Raw genomic sequence first — 14,088 nt, 5'->3', positions numbered from 1 at the left:
TAGTCGTGTGGGTGTTGCCCATCCATACCTGACTGACTACTCAGATCGGGCGGATGATTCGGTGGGCGACCTAGTTCAAGCATAACTAATTATTGTAAGGACAAAAGGACCTTTTCCTTTCCCCTTTCCTCGATCCTCTTTCTCTTTCTTTCCTTCTTCCTCCCATGTCGTCTCTTCCCCTCCATCTTTTGGTTTTAGGCTGGTACAGTTGAGGTTCTTCCGACTACGCTATGTCCTCTTATGGGGTCACCTGGCGAGATATATATTCACAACTGCCTGACTCGGGGAGTCACTGAAGAAGGGACACTTGCATTTTTTTGACCTACAAATTCTCAAACCACGATTATACCACCATTGCAGACCTGAGATAATGACTACGATCAAACCAAGGCTGGCTAGGAGGTTTATTAACCCAACCAACGCGACAAAAAGATGCTCGGAAAGGGAGGGTTTCTGGTATCGGACTAGTCGGCGACTAACCTTAGGTAGCTCAACCTGTGATCATTGGGGGTCTCTGAAAGCCGGAAAATCCAAATATTTCTGCGAGATGAAGACCAGGACACACTTGTCTACTACCTTTGTCTTCAGGCATGGCACCAAGCTCTTTCATGGCCTCCGTGAAAGCAGTGCCAAAAGGGACCAGACCGGAAAGGGAAGAGTGGTGCAGATTACCTCAGCAACCGTCCTGCCGCCCGATTCCGCCTACCGTTTTCCTCCACCCCTTTTTCGAACCGAACTGAACTTGATGGACTGACTTGCTTCTCCTGTGCCCGAACTGCCGCTGGTAAAATAACTTACTGGAAAGTATCACCAGTGTTTCCGGCCCAGTACGTTCGTCCCTTTCCTTTCCCTGGGTGATTTTAGTGTCTTTTCCCTTCTTTGGAGGTGTTCCCCCTCTCTCCACGCTGTCCCCATTCTTGATCTTCTTCCCCGTGCCTCCACTCCATCCCCCTACTGATGATTGAATCCAGCAATTAAAAAAATTATTTGTATACTAAAATAAAATACATTTTTTCAGATCGCTGCATATTGCACCTCTTTGTACAGGTACGCTTGTCATCCTTCCCCTCCCTTTCCTCCCCGGCCTCTCGTCCTCATCATTAGTCTGTCTTTTTCTGCCCCCTCTCATTGTACGCCGGGATCGGCTGTGGCCACGCACTGCCAACGGACCAGCCATTCCTCGGGCCTCCCACGCGCGCGTCTTGCGAATCCTATACGTGGTTTTGTGGTCTCTGGCTTATCCGATGGTTGCTTTTTATTTTATTTTATTTTATTATTTCCCCTACCCTTGATTGTACCAGCGACAGTCACCGCCTTCTCCGACTCCTGATGCTGATGGGGTTTCTGCCTTAGTCCCAACTTTCCTGCCTGCGGCACCCACGGTCCCGTGACCCGTCGACTTCCTGCAAACTCACCGTCGCTGCCTTCGGGGTCGGCTCCCCATCCCTCCGCTTAAGAGTCGGCATTTTTTTTCCAGTTGTTCAGCCTTGTCGGTATGTACATGATATCACTTTCGTCTCCTCCTGGGAACATGTATCTTTCACGTCCCCCATTTCTTCCCTTCCCCTGATGGTCCTCATGTTGTGGATGAATTGTCCTTGATGTTCGAGTTCCCGACTCCCGTCGCGCGATTCTCGACTCCCTATCTCGACGCGTCGTGACACCTCCCCTGACCTATCATTCTTCCATCCCAATGCTGCCCTCCTTGCACCTGTCTTTTGCTTTCAAATTCGTGCTGGTCCCGGCATTGATGGCAGATCCGCGCACATGCCTGGATCGTGATCGCTAACAGACACCTCGCATCGCAGATGGGTTGGTAAAACCACACGACATGAATGCCTGGCTAGCCGACGCCTCGAACCTCCCAAGCCATGATAATGGTGCGTTCCATCAGGCGACCATTGATCCTTCAGCAGCTTTTCTCCATCCGTCTCCGACCCCCGACCCCAATCAATTCCAGCGCATGTTCAATGGAGTCCCGCGAAACGTGTCCCCTGGGTTCCATAATCCCAACCAAGTGATTCCGTCCAAACGGCCACGACCAGAGGATGGCATGTCGATGTCGCCTAGGCAAGCTCCTGGTGGGCTAGGTGCATCGCGATCTCAGACTCCTCACCAGGTCCCTTTTCCTGGATACCAGGGGCCAACAAATGGCGCTCCCCAGTTTGCACCGCATCCCTCCCAATACCAGCATCTCCAACCAGGGGCCTCCCCTAATGTGACGCAATCCCCTGTCATGCAAGACTTTGATCAACATGGGGTCCAGAGGATGGGAACCGCGTCTCCTAGCCCCTTCTCCCCCGCCGGTCCTCACGTTGGCCCTCAAATGTCCCCGTCACAGCCTGATAATCCCAGCCGGGTCAACACCCCCCAGAACAATGCATTCATTCCGGGCCAGCCATTTACCCAAGGAATGGCTCCGCAGTTTTCTCCCGGTACTGCGATGACGTCTCCAGCCGTACAGGCGCCTATGCAGGCTCATTTTGGTGGCATGCCCCAGAACTACCAACAGGCTATGGTCGCCCAACAGCAGCAGCAGCGAATACAGGCCATGCAGATGCAGAACCAAGGACGCCCCATGGGCATGAATCCGGCCATTCCTGGACGTCCCCCCATGGCTGCAGCTGCGGGGATGAATGCTGTTTCGAACCCCCACCAGATGGCTGCGATTAGGCAGATGCAACAAACGATGGCGAAACCCCCTAACCCAGAAGCGTTCATGAGATCGCTACAGAAATTCATGATGGCACGGAATCTTCCTCTCGATCCAAACCCTATCGTTTGCGGACGTCCGATCAACTTGGTCCAGCTCTATGCAATTGTCATGAAATTGGGTGGTTCGAAGAAGATCAACGCTACGAATATGTGGCCGGTGATCGCTCAACAGCTGCAATTTCCACCACAGCAATTCCCAATGGCCGCGCAAGAGATTCGGGATCATCACCAACGGAACCTCGCAGCATATGAACAAGCTTTCCTCAGTTCTCAGCAAAAGAACATCGCAGAGCAGATGCAGCAAGGATCTCTTCCTAGACAGCCTAGTGACCCATCAGCTCTACAATTCCAGTCGCCCGCCGCTAAGCAAGGGCAGTTCGAGCAACAGATGGGGCATCCTTCTCCTGTTAACCCCGCCATGTCAAACAACCCACAGGCAAACGTTTCGAACGGCTTTGCTACTCCTACTCCCATGAAGCCGTCGAACAAACAGCAGCAGCAACAACATCGACTTAGTGTCTCCCGTCAGTCTCAACCACCAGCGACGCCTCATGATACGACTCCGCAATTGCCGGGCCAGTCGCCTGCGTCGTCTGTCAAAGGTCCGGGGTCTGTATCCGGAAAAAGCACCGAACAGTTTGACCAGTCATCAAACCAACCCCTCAAGCATCCGATTGAAGACCCCTTTAAGCCCATGGTTTTACCACCTAGTAACTTCCATGGCCCTATAGTCGTCGATGAAATGTACCAGATTGGAGAGGATATAACGCGATTAAAACCGAATGTTCCGGCATTTGCCGATCTCGGCGTTATTGACATCCATGCGCTCATAATGAGCCTTAAATCTGGGATCCATGCTGAGATGCGGTTGGCATTGGACACTTTGGCAACGATTTCTTGCGAGCCGGCGATACCGATATCGTTGGAGAATTGCGATGATCTAGTCGATAGCCTCATCGAATGCGCCGAAGACCAAGCAGAGCTTCTTGCGGAGCACTCCCCAGAAGTCTCCGACATGATGTTACTGCCCACTTATGAGGAGATCACGCGAGGCTGTCAATCTGAATGGACGTCTCTGGCTGATGTTCCGGAATTTGGGAGCCTTGAGTATGAACTCGACCGTGCCGTCGACCGCCTCATCTGCGTTACGACGATCCTGCGCAATTTCTCATTTACCGAGTCCAATTTTGGAGCATTGTCCTCACCAGTCGTCGTCCAGTTCTTCTCCACCATTATCCGCTATCTGGGAACTCGAAATATGCTCTTGCGGACACACCAGAATACCCTGGACTTCATGAAAGATACAGTCATTTACCTGAGTAATCTGGCACATAGCATACAGCTGCCAAGCAAAGAGGAGGCGCTTTGTTTGTTATACTTCCTTCTGGCCTTCGCTCCGTTTCCAGGCCCCTGTGGTTCTGACGGCGTCATGTTCACTCCGTACAACCCCTCTATCCACAAATACACACCTGCCGCCGTCGATAGCTTAGCCAAGCTCCTGGCGAGAGATGAGCCGAACCGAACCTTCTTCCGAGCGATCTTCACTGGTGATGGAGGCAGTGGGCTCCAAACAGAGCTTCTGACCCGTGCTTTTGGTCTGGCCATTTCGCCGGTCCCCGATCAGCCTCGGAAACCGCTGGCCGTCGCCGATGCCCGCAAGGTTTTCCTAATGCAAGGCCTGCTGGCAGCAGATATCCTTTCAGGATTCGCTGATGCTACGCTTGCGAAGGCTTGGCTTGAATCCACGGATGGTTTCGCCATACATCTCCTCCGCTTGTCTTGCCTTCTGAGCACCGACCGCGTTCCGCCCCATATCAACCCACGTCAATCCCATGCTGCACGAGGGCAGGCTGAGGCGGAAGCTTCAGCGTATAGCTCCATCATCAACCGTGGGCTGACAATCCTCCAGCGACTAGCCGAGCGGTCCAAGCATGTTGACACGGAATCGGCGTTGCGTTTCCCGTCGGGGATCATCCCCAAGAAGGAAAGTCTGCTAGGGGCTTTGTTGATGCACAACGTGGACCCTGGTGTCGTTCGGCAGTTGATTACGTATGCGCGGCTTGCGGAGTGATGTTCTTCTTTTGGATCGGGTGGGTTAGGGATGTATGATTGGGGTTTGGTTCGCTTTTTTGGTCATTTTCTAGCGCAGGCGAAGACCGAGCATTATTATTATTGTCAATATGCAACTATTGGTGAATGTTTTTATCCTGTCCATTACTCATATAAGTGAAGTACGCTTGTCTTTTTCGTTGTCTACGGCCTTATACTGTTGACTGTTACTTATGGCGTCGGTGGAAAATTTGAGACATGTCACTGATGTGTCTGGAATCTGCGTGTGTAATTCTCAATACCCTAAGTGAACGAACATGTGTGATGTCCAGGTCCCGGTGGGTTGTATAAGACTAGTGTGGTATTGTTGCAGACTTATGAACTACCCTATTCAGTTCCTAGACTTCGATCATGCCACAGGCAAAAGATCAACTGTATCAAATCGTACGACCAGGTGAGACATGTCCAACACGGGAATCACATTCAATCCGTATCTAGACCTAGGGATTTTTTTTTCTCAGTCTGTAGGATGCGTAGAAAAGGAACAGAGCCATTCGCCAAGATTAGTCAGACAATTAAGCAACCGTCAAGTCATTGGACATGTACACAGGATACAGAGCTGCACGAAGGGCGAAAAAGCGGGAGGTGAGATCGACGACAAGAGGAGACCATGCCAGTGCGGAAGCCAATCAAAAAACCAGACCTGACTGAAAATGCGACAGAACACCAACAGAGAAATAATACAAGGGTGTAAAAAAGAAAACAACGCACAGCTCCATGAAGGTTCAAGTTCAAGTTCGGAGAGAAATCGCAGTAAAAAATAGAAAATAGGACAATGAAACCAAGGCCAGCCACATGTTCCTTTCATCTCTTTTTGTGGTAGCTGGTAGCCCATCCGCGTGGTCTTACTTTTCGGCTTTAATTGGATGATGCTCTGGCGGGCTATGACTTTTATTCCGGGAGGGTTCGCCTAGGTGGAGGGGGAGGGCGACAGAGAAGAGCATGGTGATGAAGAAGAAGGATCGGAGGAGTAAATGGTCATCAACAGAGCCGCTCGTTGGGTTTTGTTATTGGTCTAGAAGTTGCGTTCCGAGAGGAACTTCAAGATCTCAGATTTTCGCCAACCCTGGTTCGCCGAGAGTTAGAAGGTTTTATATAGAACGCGAACTTCCGCGGATATGGCCTACCTTGACGATAATGTGCCCGTTGAGGCGGTTGATCGTCACATCCGGACTCTTCGGGTCGATATTCAGGTACCGTGCCAGATCAGCCCGCAGCGCGTCCAGGTCACCTTCCGTCTTCTGCACCTTGGTCTGTTGTTTGGTACCACCCGCTTTGGTGACGAGGTAGACGGGGAGTTGGTTGCAGGCGGTGCGACGAATGAAGTAGGGAAGATTGGTGGTTTGTAAAGTTTCAGTGGCCGGAGAGGGAGTGCCTGTTGAGGGGGTGTTTTCTCTGAGGGTCTGAGATTGGCGCCTCAGTTGGACCAGGAAGGTGCGGCATTGATGCGTCGGGACGCGGGAGCGGGAGTTGAGACGCTGAAGGGATTGGAGAGGACGTTCTGGATGGTGTCGAGTCAGCAGCTGGGTCTTCCGGGATGTCTTTGGATATTCGTCTTATGGACGGATGCGAGTAGGCGCAGCGGACAGACCGCAATGGAAATGGCGGAAACCGGCATCACTTACGAGAACGCAGAGATCTAGGTTGTGACGATAGCGTGGAGAAAGAACTACATGTCCCTGATGGAGAGGAAGTCGACTTGGTAGCGGTTTGGAGGTAGAAGGGTAGAGCCGTTGCCTGCTTGCGAACGGCCGAGCAGACCGGACGGGACTGCAGGAGGGAGGCCATCAGGGGGGTTCGGAGGGGGAAGGAGACCCTAAGACCAGCAGGAGACAGACAGGACGAGGAAAGTCCTGAGAAAGCGCACTCCAGCAGCGGAGAGGGACGGGGGAGAAGGGAGAAAGAGGAGGCTGATGGGGAGAGAGAGAGCAGCAAGATGCAAAAGATGAAGCGATTTCTTTGCTTCGAGCGCGGAGACCTGCCGCTAGTCCCGACTCGGCCTAGCGCGGCCACCAGCCCTCCCGCCCACATTTTCGCCAGCGCAAAAGAAGTCGCCGCACACTCAAGACTTCCCAACGGAAGAGATCGCATCGCGACATCACCTTTCGCTCCCCCACCTCCTCCCCCCTTTCCTCACCTTCTCCTCGTTCTCGTCCGCTGCCTCTCTATCTTGCTCCATCATGGCAGCCAACGTCCCCCCCTCCGCGGAGACTCTGCTCAGCGGTGCCGCCGCCCACCCGCCGAAGACCGCTGAAGAGATCGCCAACCAATATGACCTGCTGCCCAAGTTGATCCCTTATCTCGATCGCCATCTGGTTTTCCCTCTGCTCGAATTTAGCTCCGGCCAGGATGATGACAAGGAGGTTGTCCGTGCGAAGTATGAGTTGCTCAAGCATACCAACATGACCGATTATGTCGCCAATCTGTGGAAGGAAATTAACAACTCCGACACGATCCCCGACGAGTTCGTGAAGAAGAGAGAGGAGGTTCTTGCGAAGCTGCAACACTATCAGGATGAGAGTTCCAAGATCACCGAGTTGCTGCAGGATGAGGCGGTCGTGGGTAACCTGCGGAGTGACAAGGTCGCCAACTTGAAGTTCCTCGAGGAACAGCACGGTGTCACCCACGAGATGGTCAACAGTCTCTACGACTACGGTCGGTTCCAGTACAGCTGCGGTAGCTACGGTACCGCCGCCGAACTGCTCTATCAGTTCCGTGTCCTCTCCACGGACAACGACAAGGTCGCCTCGGCCACATGGGGTAAGCTCGCGTCGGAGATCTTGACCACCAGCTGGGAGGGTGCCATGGAGGAGGTCCAGAAGGTGAAGGAATCGATTGAAACCCGGCTATTCAACAACCCTCTCGGTCAGCTCCAGAACCGTTCCTGGCTGATCCACTGGTCTCTCTTCCCCTTCTTCAACTACGATCCCGCCCGTGATGTCCTCACCGACCTCTTCTTCTCCCCCGCCTACATCAACACCATCCAGACCAGCTGCCCCTGGGTTCTCCGATACCTCGCTGCCGCCGTTATCACCAACCGCAACCGTTCCCACAAGAACAGCAGCGCCTACCAGAAGCAGTTGAAGGATCTCATCCGGGTGGTCCGCCAGGAGGGCTACGAATACTCTGACCCCATTACCGACTTCATCAAGGCGTTGTATGTCGACTTCGACTTCGAGGAGGCCCAGAAGAAGCTGGGTGAGGCCGAAGATGTGCTGCGCAGCGACTTCTTCCTGGTTTCAGCTGCCGATGCCTTCGTTGAGGCTGCCCGTCATCTGATCTCTGAGAGCTACTGCAAGATCCACCAGCGGATTGACATTAAGTACGTTACATAGGTCTTGCCCATTGACAAGGGCGCACGAAAGCTAATTCTCTCGCAGGGACCTGTCTACCCGTCTTGGACTTAACCAGGATGAGGGTGAGAAGTGGATTGTGAACCTGATCCGCGATACCCGGGTCGATGCCAAGATCGACTACAAGGAGGGCACGGTTATCATGAACCACCCTCCTCAGTCGGTGTACCAGCAGGTCATTGAGAAGACCAAGGGTGCATTCTTCCGGACGCAAGTCCTGAGGTGAGTTTGCATGACCGAAATCCATGTTGATCTGCATGGGAATTAACGAGATACCGTCTAGTGCTGCCGTTGCGAAATAAATAAAACGAAACCAAATGTTTCATTAAAAAAACAGGATTCGTCTTTTACCGTTCTCTCATTGGTTCTGTTCATGTTAGTATATGCCCGTATACCGGTGGGCTTCCTTGAATGACGGGACCAAGCGGAGTGGCATCAGGCTGGCGTTCCGGTGGTCCACTTTTCATGTTCTCCTTGCTCTACCTTCCCCTTTCCCCTATATTCTTTGTCTTTACGATCTAGTTAGACCCTCCTAAACTTTGACGATGGAAAAGAAAGATCTTCAGATTCTGCCTATCAGATGTTTTCATGTACCCGGGGAGCTTTCAGAAAACTATAAGTGTGAAGGGTGAAGACCGCAGCTAGCACTGTCGTCCTCGCGTGGAGGATCAGGACAGTATCCGACTGTCCTTGGGTACAAGGGTTCCGGTCCATGTGATTCCATGCTGTTACGAATTGATCTATAGAGATGAGTGGAAATATGACCCTGAGGATTTTATTCTATCAAGTTATTCATTAATGGCCTGGGCTGGTTGGATGAATGCCGTCATCCAGATGAGTTGTATGCTGCATGGAGAGTCTGGCTTTATTGAGCCTACCTAGTTAACTATGAGAACAGCGCAAACAAATAGGTATATCTATTTCAAAACCAGTAAAATGAGCAACGCTTGGGCAATGCACAAAGGTCGCTAATGGAACAGACATGCGAGAAGCTGAACAAGAATACTAGAACAGAAAAGAGCTGTCTTCGAATTCTTCGAATGATTACCGACCCCGTCGAGATTCCGTTTCCACTGCTCGTCTGCGAGGCTGGTTCCGCACAGGCACTATTTCATTGATATAAGTCTCTGAAGAATCCATGACGGTTTCACCGGCCATTCGGAGGGTCTCTTGCCGCTCATACTCTCGGGACATCAATGCTAGATCGTCGATTTGCTCCTGGCCAGCCAGATATCAGCTATACAGACTATTCACGCAACAAGAAGGGGATTCAGACCCGTGTTAGAGGGACGCCAACAATGAGATAGCCTTCTCGTCCCTTTTAGATTGACATCCACGTGTTAGGGACATTGTGTTCAAGCCATTTGCGCCGGAGGAGGAGAGGAGTTCGTCATGGTGGATATACCTGGTAAGTATAGGGTCTGGCAGTGGCGGATGGGCCCAAGAAGTACTGGATATGCCCGAGAACAATTTGTCGGGAGAGGCCGTATCCCGGGAGCCAGTATTGCTGGACTTGGGACATTATATTTTTCTGTGTCGGATGCGCCCGTCTCCTTGTAGGGTAAACACGCGGTGGGATTGTCCTTGTTGGTCAACGGACGGCGTAGTCCAACTTCAACCACTATGGACGACGGTCTACGCGATAATGTGGGATTAAATATGGCTCTATAGGGCCTCGTTCCGTTTCGCCCCTCCCTGCGTAAAGGAAGACATATACCGATTGAATAGAGTAAGATCGTCGGCCTTTATGTGTGCTCTGGAGATGGAATAGCGCCTACAACACCCTAAACCAACGGCCCCTGAGCAAAACCGACCAGCAAAGCCGTGTAGTCCAAAACCGGGGGCCACAATTCAAAAAGAAAATAAGTTCGAAGCTAGCCCGTCCAGCAGCAATTGAGCCTGCTGGGATGGAAATGGTGGAGAGAGCGCGAGAGAGGCCCCTTTTCTTGCCGGATGCCGGAAGGGCCGCCTCACTCTTTCATCCAACCCTTTTGCACGAGACAAAGTGAGGCTTGCCCTCCAACGGGGACTAAAGACGCCCACGAATTGAAAAGGAGGCGAACAGGAGTGCCAATAGGCCTGGCTGTTCTGCGCCCGAGGCCTTCCTTGTTCATTTTGTTTCTTGGTCCATTCTGCGGTGAACATGCAGCCCGGGATGGTCTGCTGCGAGCGATGATGCCGTGGCTCCAGGAGCCGAACGTCCAGGCAGCGTTAGCCCTCGTAATAATCTGCAAGTCTTCTCGGATCCTCTCGGCGGGGGACACCTTTCTTCGCGGTTCAGGGTTTGTTGCATGCCGAGACTCCGGCATCCCAGCAATCGAAATTGACATCTGCACGAAACTAGATCGATACCAAGACTTGTTCCACGCGCAGATCTAGGGAAACCACGTTGAATTCAGTTGGGGTCATTGACACAGAGAGGCCAATCATACGGGTATATCCTCGCTTAGTGGGCGGTTTGTTTCGTTTTTTTTCTAGCGCACCTCCCTGGATGGTTCTGTCTGTTGTGCGTTTTCTTATCTACCCTCCGCCTGTTCTCCTGTTGTTTCCTGTTGACCCAGAGGGAACGTGGACCAGTCGGCAATACGGATCCTACTTACATCTCAAGCGCATGATGCAAGGAGCTTGGCAAAGCAGTTTGGAGCAGTTTAGTCCTCATATTCTCCTCCACAGAGGAGTTGGCACGTTTCAGGGAGACCGTTCAGCCGTTAAAGCAGAAATCCATACGCTAGTTGCTATATGACTAGGTCTAGCGGTCACATTTGGTTCGATTCCGACAAGTCTTCCTGTATGGGGCTTGTCTGCTGCAAGTACATCCCATCAGGGTATTCATCGGGTAGATCTAGCCGTAGTCGTAAGTTGGATTGGGTTATAATTGTAGATTATTGGCATCATCGGATGGATGACAATGGGGCACAATCTGATATAGGGCCCATGACGACAAGTGGCAGCGATCGATTCTCATGACACGCTTCCGGTTGAGCCACGTATCTGGCAATAGCAGGTGAGGATTCAGCTCTCCGTTCATACCCGCAGAGAATATGTTTGGCCCTGCTCGATCAAGTATGACCAATCATATGGGCTAGTAGATATCTAATTGTCAGTATAAACGTAGTGCGGGATCATGGGATACGATTATAGCGCTTATTTGAGACCAAGGGCGCACTCTCATCATCCGGGAGGCAGATTGGTGACTACAGCGCCATACTCGCCCGGCATGCTGCTCCAGGGAAGAGGTGGTGGTCTAAATGCGGCGAGGCATTGGCATTGGCACTTATCACAAGGCGGTGCAGCCTGACGATGAATATAGTAAGTCAAGCTTGTCATGGTTAAACGTCTGCACAGATAATAACTGGATGAATCGTGTGAATTGCTTTCTGTATTATGGTCTATCTCTTTCATAACTCATGCCAAAAAGCCATGGCCTAAGATCACATTATCAGGCTATTCGATAACATCACAGTCCCTAATTCGGGGGCACATAAGGGTGCACAAGCATATCGCTGAACCTGTAAGAGTAATTAGCATCTCAAGAGACCGTGGGCGCATTGGATTCGGGGACTGACTTTTCCAACTTTTCCTTCCCTCGAACTTCTTCCACCAGCAGGGGCATTCTCACGACATTGAAATCCTCGTACAATTCCTCGATTTGCTCGAGGTACTTCTTCTGCATCTTCCTCCGGGCGTTGCACTGGTCACACTCACTGCCATCCTTGGGGAACAGAAGTTGGTTGACGACAATGGCGTGAGTGTCAATGCTGTAGCTCGTCAATTCCTGGATCATACGCTCCGTCTCGTACAGTGACAGGAACTCGGCAATGCAGACACACACAAAGGTGGTGAGATCGGCGTCCTTGAATTGCGAGTTGACTTCGCTAATAGTTTCCCTGAGAGATTCCATCTTCTGCAAAAGCTCATCCAAGTTCTGGCCACCCGGAAGACCCCCACGAGCTCCAAGTATCGAGTTCAACATGGGACCAAACTGAGACGAAAGTTGGGAGAGCTTGGCAAGGGCTTTTTCAAGGACCGTGGGGAACTGAAGGAACCGAAGCGTGTGACCAGTGGGCGCGGTGTCGAAAACAATAACCTCATACGACAGCGACTTCACTTGCTTGAGGACCTCTGCAAAGGACATAGCTTCATCGACACCCGGAATCTGTCATCACCTTTATTAGCTGTGATTTGTTTGAGACTAATAGTTCGCAATGCACATACACTGAATGCCAGGTCCTGCATCATGTTGTTCACACCCATCCCTGCCATCGGGTCATCCTGCTGCGCATCCCCACTAGCCAACAGATCCTGGATGCTGCCATTGGGGTCGATTTCCATCGCGCTCAGGTTGTCGAATCCATCTACCAGGCGAGCCTCCTTGCCAAATTTCTGCCCGAATGCATCACTCAGGTTGTGCGCGGGGTCGGTGGAGATCAGAAGGACCGACTTGCGGACTTTGGCGAGCTGGATGGCGAGGGAACAAGAGGTGGTCGTCTTTCCCACACCACCTTTACCACCGACAAAGATCCAACGGAGAGTCTTCTGGTTGACGATCGACTGGAGCGAAGGCTCCATGAGATAGTCATCGTGCACGACCGCGGTGGAGGACATCCTGACGTTTGTGAGGAATGGAGGTGGGACCTGGAATTGATCTCGGAGGTAGGATTGAGCTCGATGGACTACTAAATGTGGGTTAGTAGTTGGTGCGCATGGCTCGACGCAATGGGGCGGAAATTACCTCGCTATACGGAGTACCCCGCAAATGCAGCAAATAGTGGCAGTCGAAGCTTCGCGAAGGACCTGTGATGGAAGCAAAAATGCCAACTCAGGGAAGTCACTAGAGTAGGGTTGAGGACACGTCGACAAGGCGAAAGATCGAGATGAAGGGTGGGATATCGAGTTGAAGGTACACCAAGTTCAACATGTCGAATTCATTGGCACGTGCTGGGATTTGTGCCTGAGGCCAGAAAGTCCCCGTTATACCCACGTGACAACGAGCTTATCGAGCTTCTATTGCCCATATTACGAAACATATAGAACCAGGAAGCACTTCCAATAGCGAAGGGAATGCGTGAGCGTTCGGGTATGAACATTTTTTTTCCCTTTATGTTACAGAATCAAGAAGCAAGTGTCCTGAGCATTTGATTGAAAAGCTCTAGGACCGAAATCAAGGAACTACAGAGTACTGGAGCTAGTGCGATACAGAGCCATCGTCCATACTAACAAACTTCTGTTTTCATCCTTCTCAACATTCAATCTACCCTCCAGGGCCACGGGGCGGATCAAGGCGATTTCTTCACCGTTTTCTGGGCATCGCTCCCCTTGTCCGACCGCGTGGAGTATGGAAACGGAAGGGCATCTTTCTCGGGGAAAGAGCTTGAATACCATCGGTGGAGGATCAAACCTCCTGCAAGGACAGCGAAGACAGCGTAGATACCTTGGTTGTTTCTGCCGCCGCTATATGATGAAGGGTTAGTGGGAGACAGTGATGCCCGCCGTCACCATCCTCAAACAGATCTTGTCTATCTAATAAAACACCCAACTTACCGGAAGATAGGTGAATTTCCCCCAAGTGCAAATGCTGCCATAATATTAGAATAATATTCGGCAGTAGCTGTTGTTTGTGATCTGAATCGACTGGCGACCTCGGACCAGAACGAGCGCAAATATACTTGATTCGCATTTGGTGGCGACAAAACTGGGCAATGGTGCAAGACACTTATATAACATAGCCTGAGCTGGAATTATAGTCAAATCACAATCTATGGTTATTTGGTCCTTACCTCAGTCTGTCACCTGAGGTCTGACATCATCATCGCCGCTGCAAAGAAGACCGGGCCAACGCCTGACATGCACGTAACCACGGATGATATGTTAAATTACCATATCCAAAAGTTTTGCCATATTGTAATAGATA

General features: G+C 51.5%; 7 protein-coding genes across 7 annotated transcripts; 2 read left to right on the top strand and 5 right to left on the bottom strand.

The window, feature by feature from the left end:
* The first annotated feature begins 1,208 nt into the window (after nt 1–1,208).
* On the top strand, nt 1,209–5,139 carry BDV59DRAFT_169779 (putative ARID/BRIGHT domain protein (SWI1)). Its single transcript, XM_073688310.1, has one exon. It carries the CDS (start codon nt 1,832–1,834, stop codon nt 4,784–4,786), a length of 2,955 nt encoding a protein of 984 aa, XP_073551852.1. The 5' UTR covers nt 1,209–1,831; the 3' UTR covers nt 4,787–5,139.
* A 79-nt stretch (nt 5,140–5,218) lies between these two features.
* Nucleotides 5,219–5,749, bottom strand: BDV59DRAFT_84540 (uncharacterized protein). The gene has a single exon (XM_073697182.1). The coding sequence runs from the start codon at nt 5,657–5,659 to the stop codon at nt 5,351–5,353; it is 309 nt and encodes a 102-aa protein (XP_073551851.1). The 5' UTR covers nt 5,660–5,749; the 3' UTR covers nt 5,219–5,350.
* Nucleotides 5,219–6,735, bottom strand: BDV59DRAFT_169778 (mitochondrial 54S ribosomal protein mL49). The gene is made up of 3 exons (XM_073688309.1): nt 6,450–6,735; nt 5,952–6,325; nt 5,219–5,890 (listed from the first exon to the last, which is right to left on the bottom strand). The coding sequence occupies exons 1-3, from the start codon at nt 6,610–6,612 to the stop codon at nt 5,840–5,842; spliced, it is 588 nt and encodes a 195-aa protein (XP_073551850.1). The 5' UTR covers nt 6,613–6,735; the 3' UTR covers nt 5,219–5,839.
* A 162-nt stretch (nt 6,736–6,897) lies between these two features.
* Nucleotides 6,898–8,983, top strand: BDV59DRAFT_169775 (eukaryotic translation initiation factor 3 subunit E; the record flags this gene model as incomplete). Its single annotated transcript, XM_073688308.1, has 2 exons — nt 6,898–8,146; nt 8,205–8,983. Coding segments are annotated over exons 1-2 (1,336 nt in total), but the record flags the coding sequence as incomplete, so codon positions are not given.
* Nucleotides 8,984–9,027: 44 nt separating this feature from the next.
* On the bottom strand, nt 9,028–10,188 carry BDV59DRAFT_169773 (uncharacterized protein). The gene is made up of 3 exons (XM_073688307.1): nt 9,583–10,188; nt 9,454–9,495; nt 9,028–9,395 (listed from the first exon to the last, which is right to left on the bottom strand). Exons 1-3 carry the CDS (start codon nt 9,697–9,699, stop codon nt 9,222–9,224), a joined length of 333 nt encoding a protein of 110 aa, XP_073551848.1. The 5' UTR covers nt 9,700–10,188; the 3' UTR covers nt 9,028–9,221.
* A 1,152-nt stretch (nt 10,189–11,340) lies between these two features.
* On the bottom strand, nt 11,341–13,064 carry BDV59DRAFT_169759 (ArsA family ATPase). The gene is made up of 3 exons (XM_073688306.1): nt 12,393–13,064; nt 11,744–12,333; nt 11,341–11,686 (listed from the first exon to the last, which is right to left on the bottom strand). Exons 1-3 carry the CDS (start codon nt 12,780–12,782, stop codon nt 11,644–11,646), a joined length of 1,023 nt encoding a protein of 340 aa, XP_073551847.1. The 5' UTR covers nt 12,783–13,064; the 3' UTR covers nt 11,341–11,643.
* BDV59DRAFT_169757 (uncharacterized protein) lies at nt 13,065–13,937 on the bottom strand. Its single transcript, XM_073688305.1, has 2 exons — nt 13,719–13,937; nt 13,065–13,628 (listed from the first exon to the last, which is right to left on the bottom strand). Exons 1-2 carry the CDS (start codon nt 13,757–13,759, stop codon nt 13,454–13,456), a joined length of 216 nt encoding a protein of 71 aa, XP_073551846.1. The 5' UTR covers nt 13,760–13,937; the 3' UTR covers nt 13,065–13,453.
* Nucleotides 13,938–14,088: the final 151 nt, after the last annotated feature.

The sequence above is a fragment of the Aspergillus ambiguus genome (assembly GCF_047715705.1).
Source record: "Aspergillus ambiguus strain CBS 117.58 unplaced genomic scaffold BDV59scaffold_3, whole genome shotgun sequence".
In the NCBI taxonomy this organism is placed as follows: Eukaryota; Fungi; Ascomycota; class Eurotiomycetes; order Eurotiales; family Aspergillaceae; genus Aspergillus; species Aspergillus ambiguus.
The sequence above is the reverse complement of the archived record's forward strand: the minus strand, read 5'-3'. Positions and strand labels throughout refer to the sequence as shown.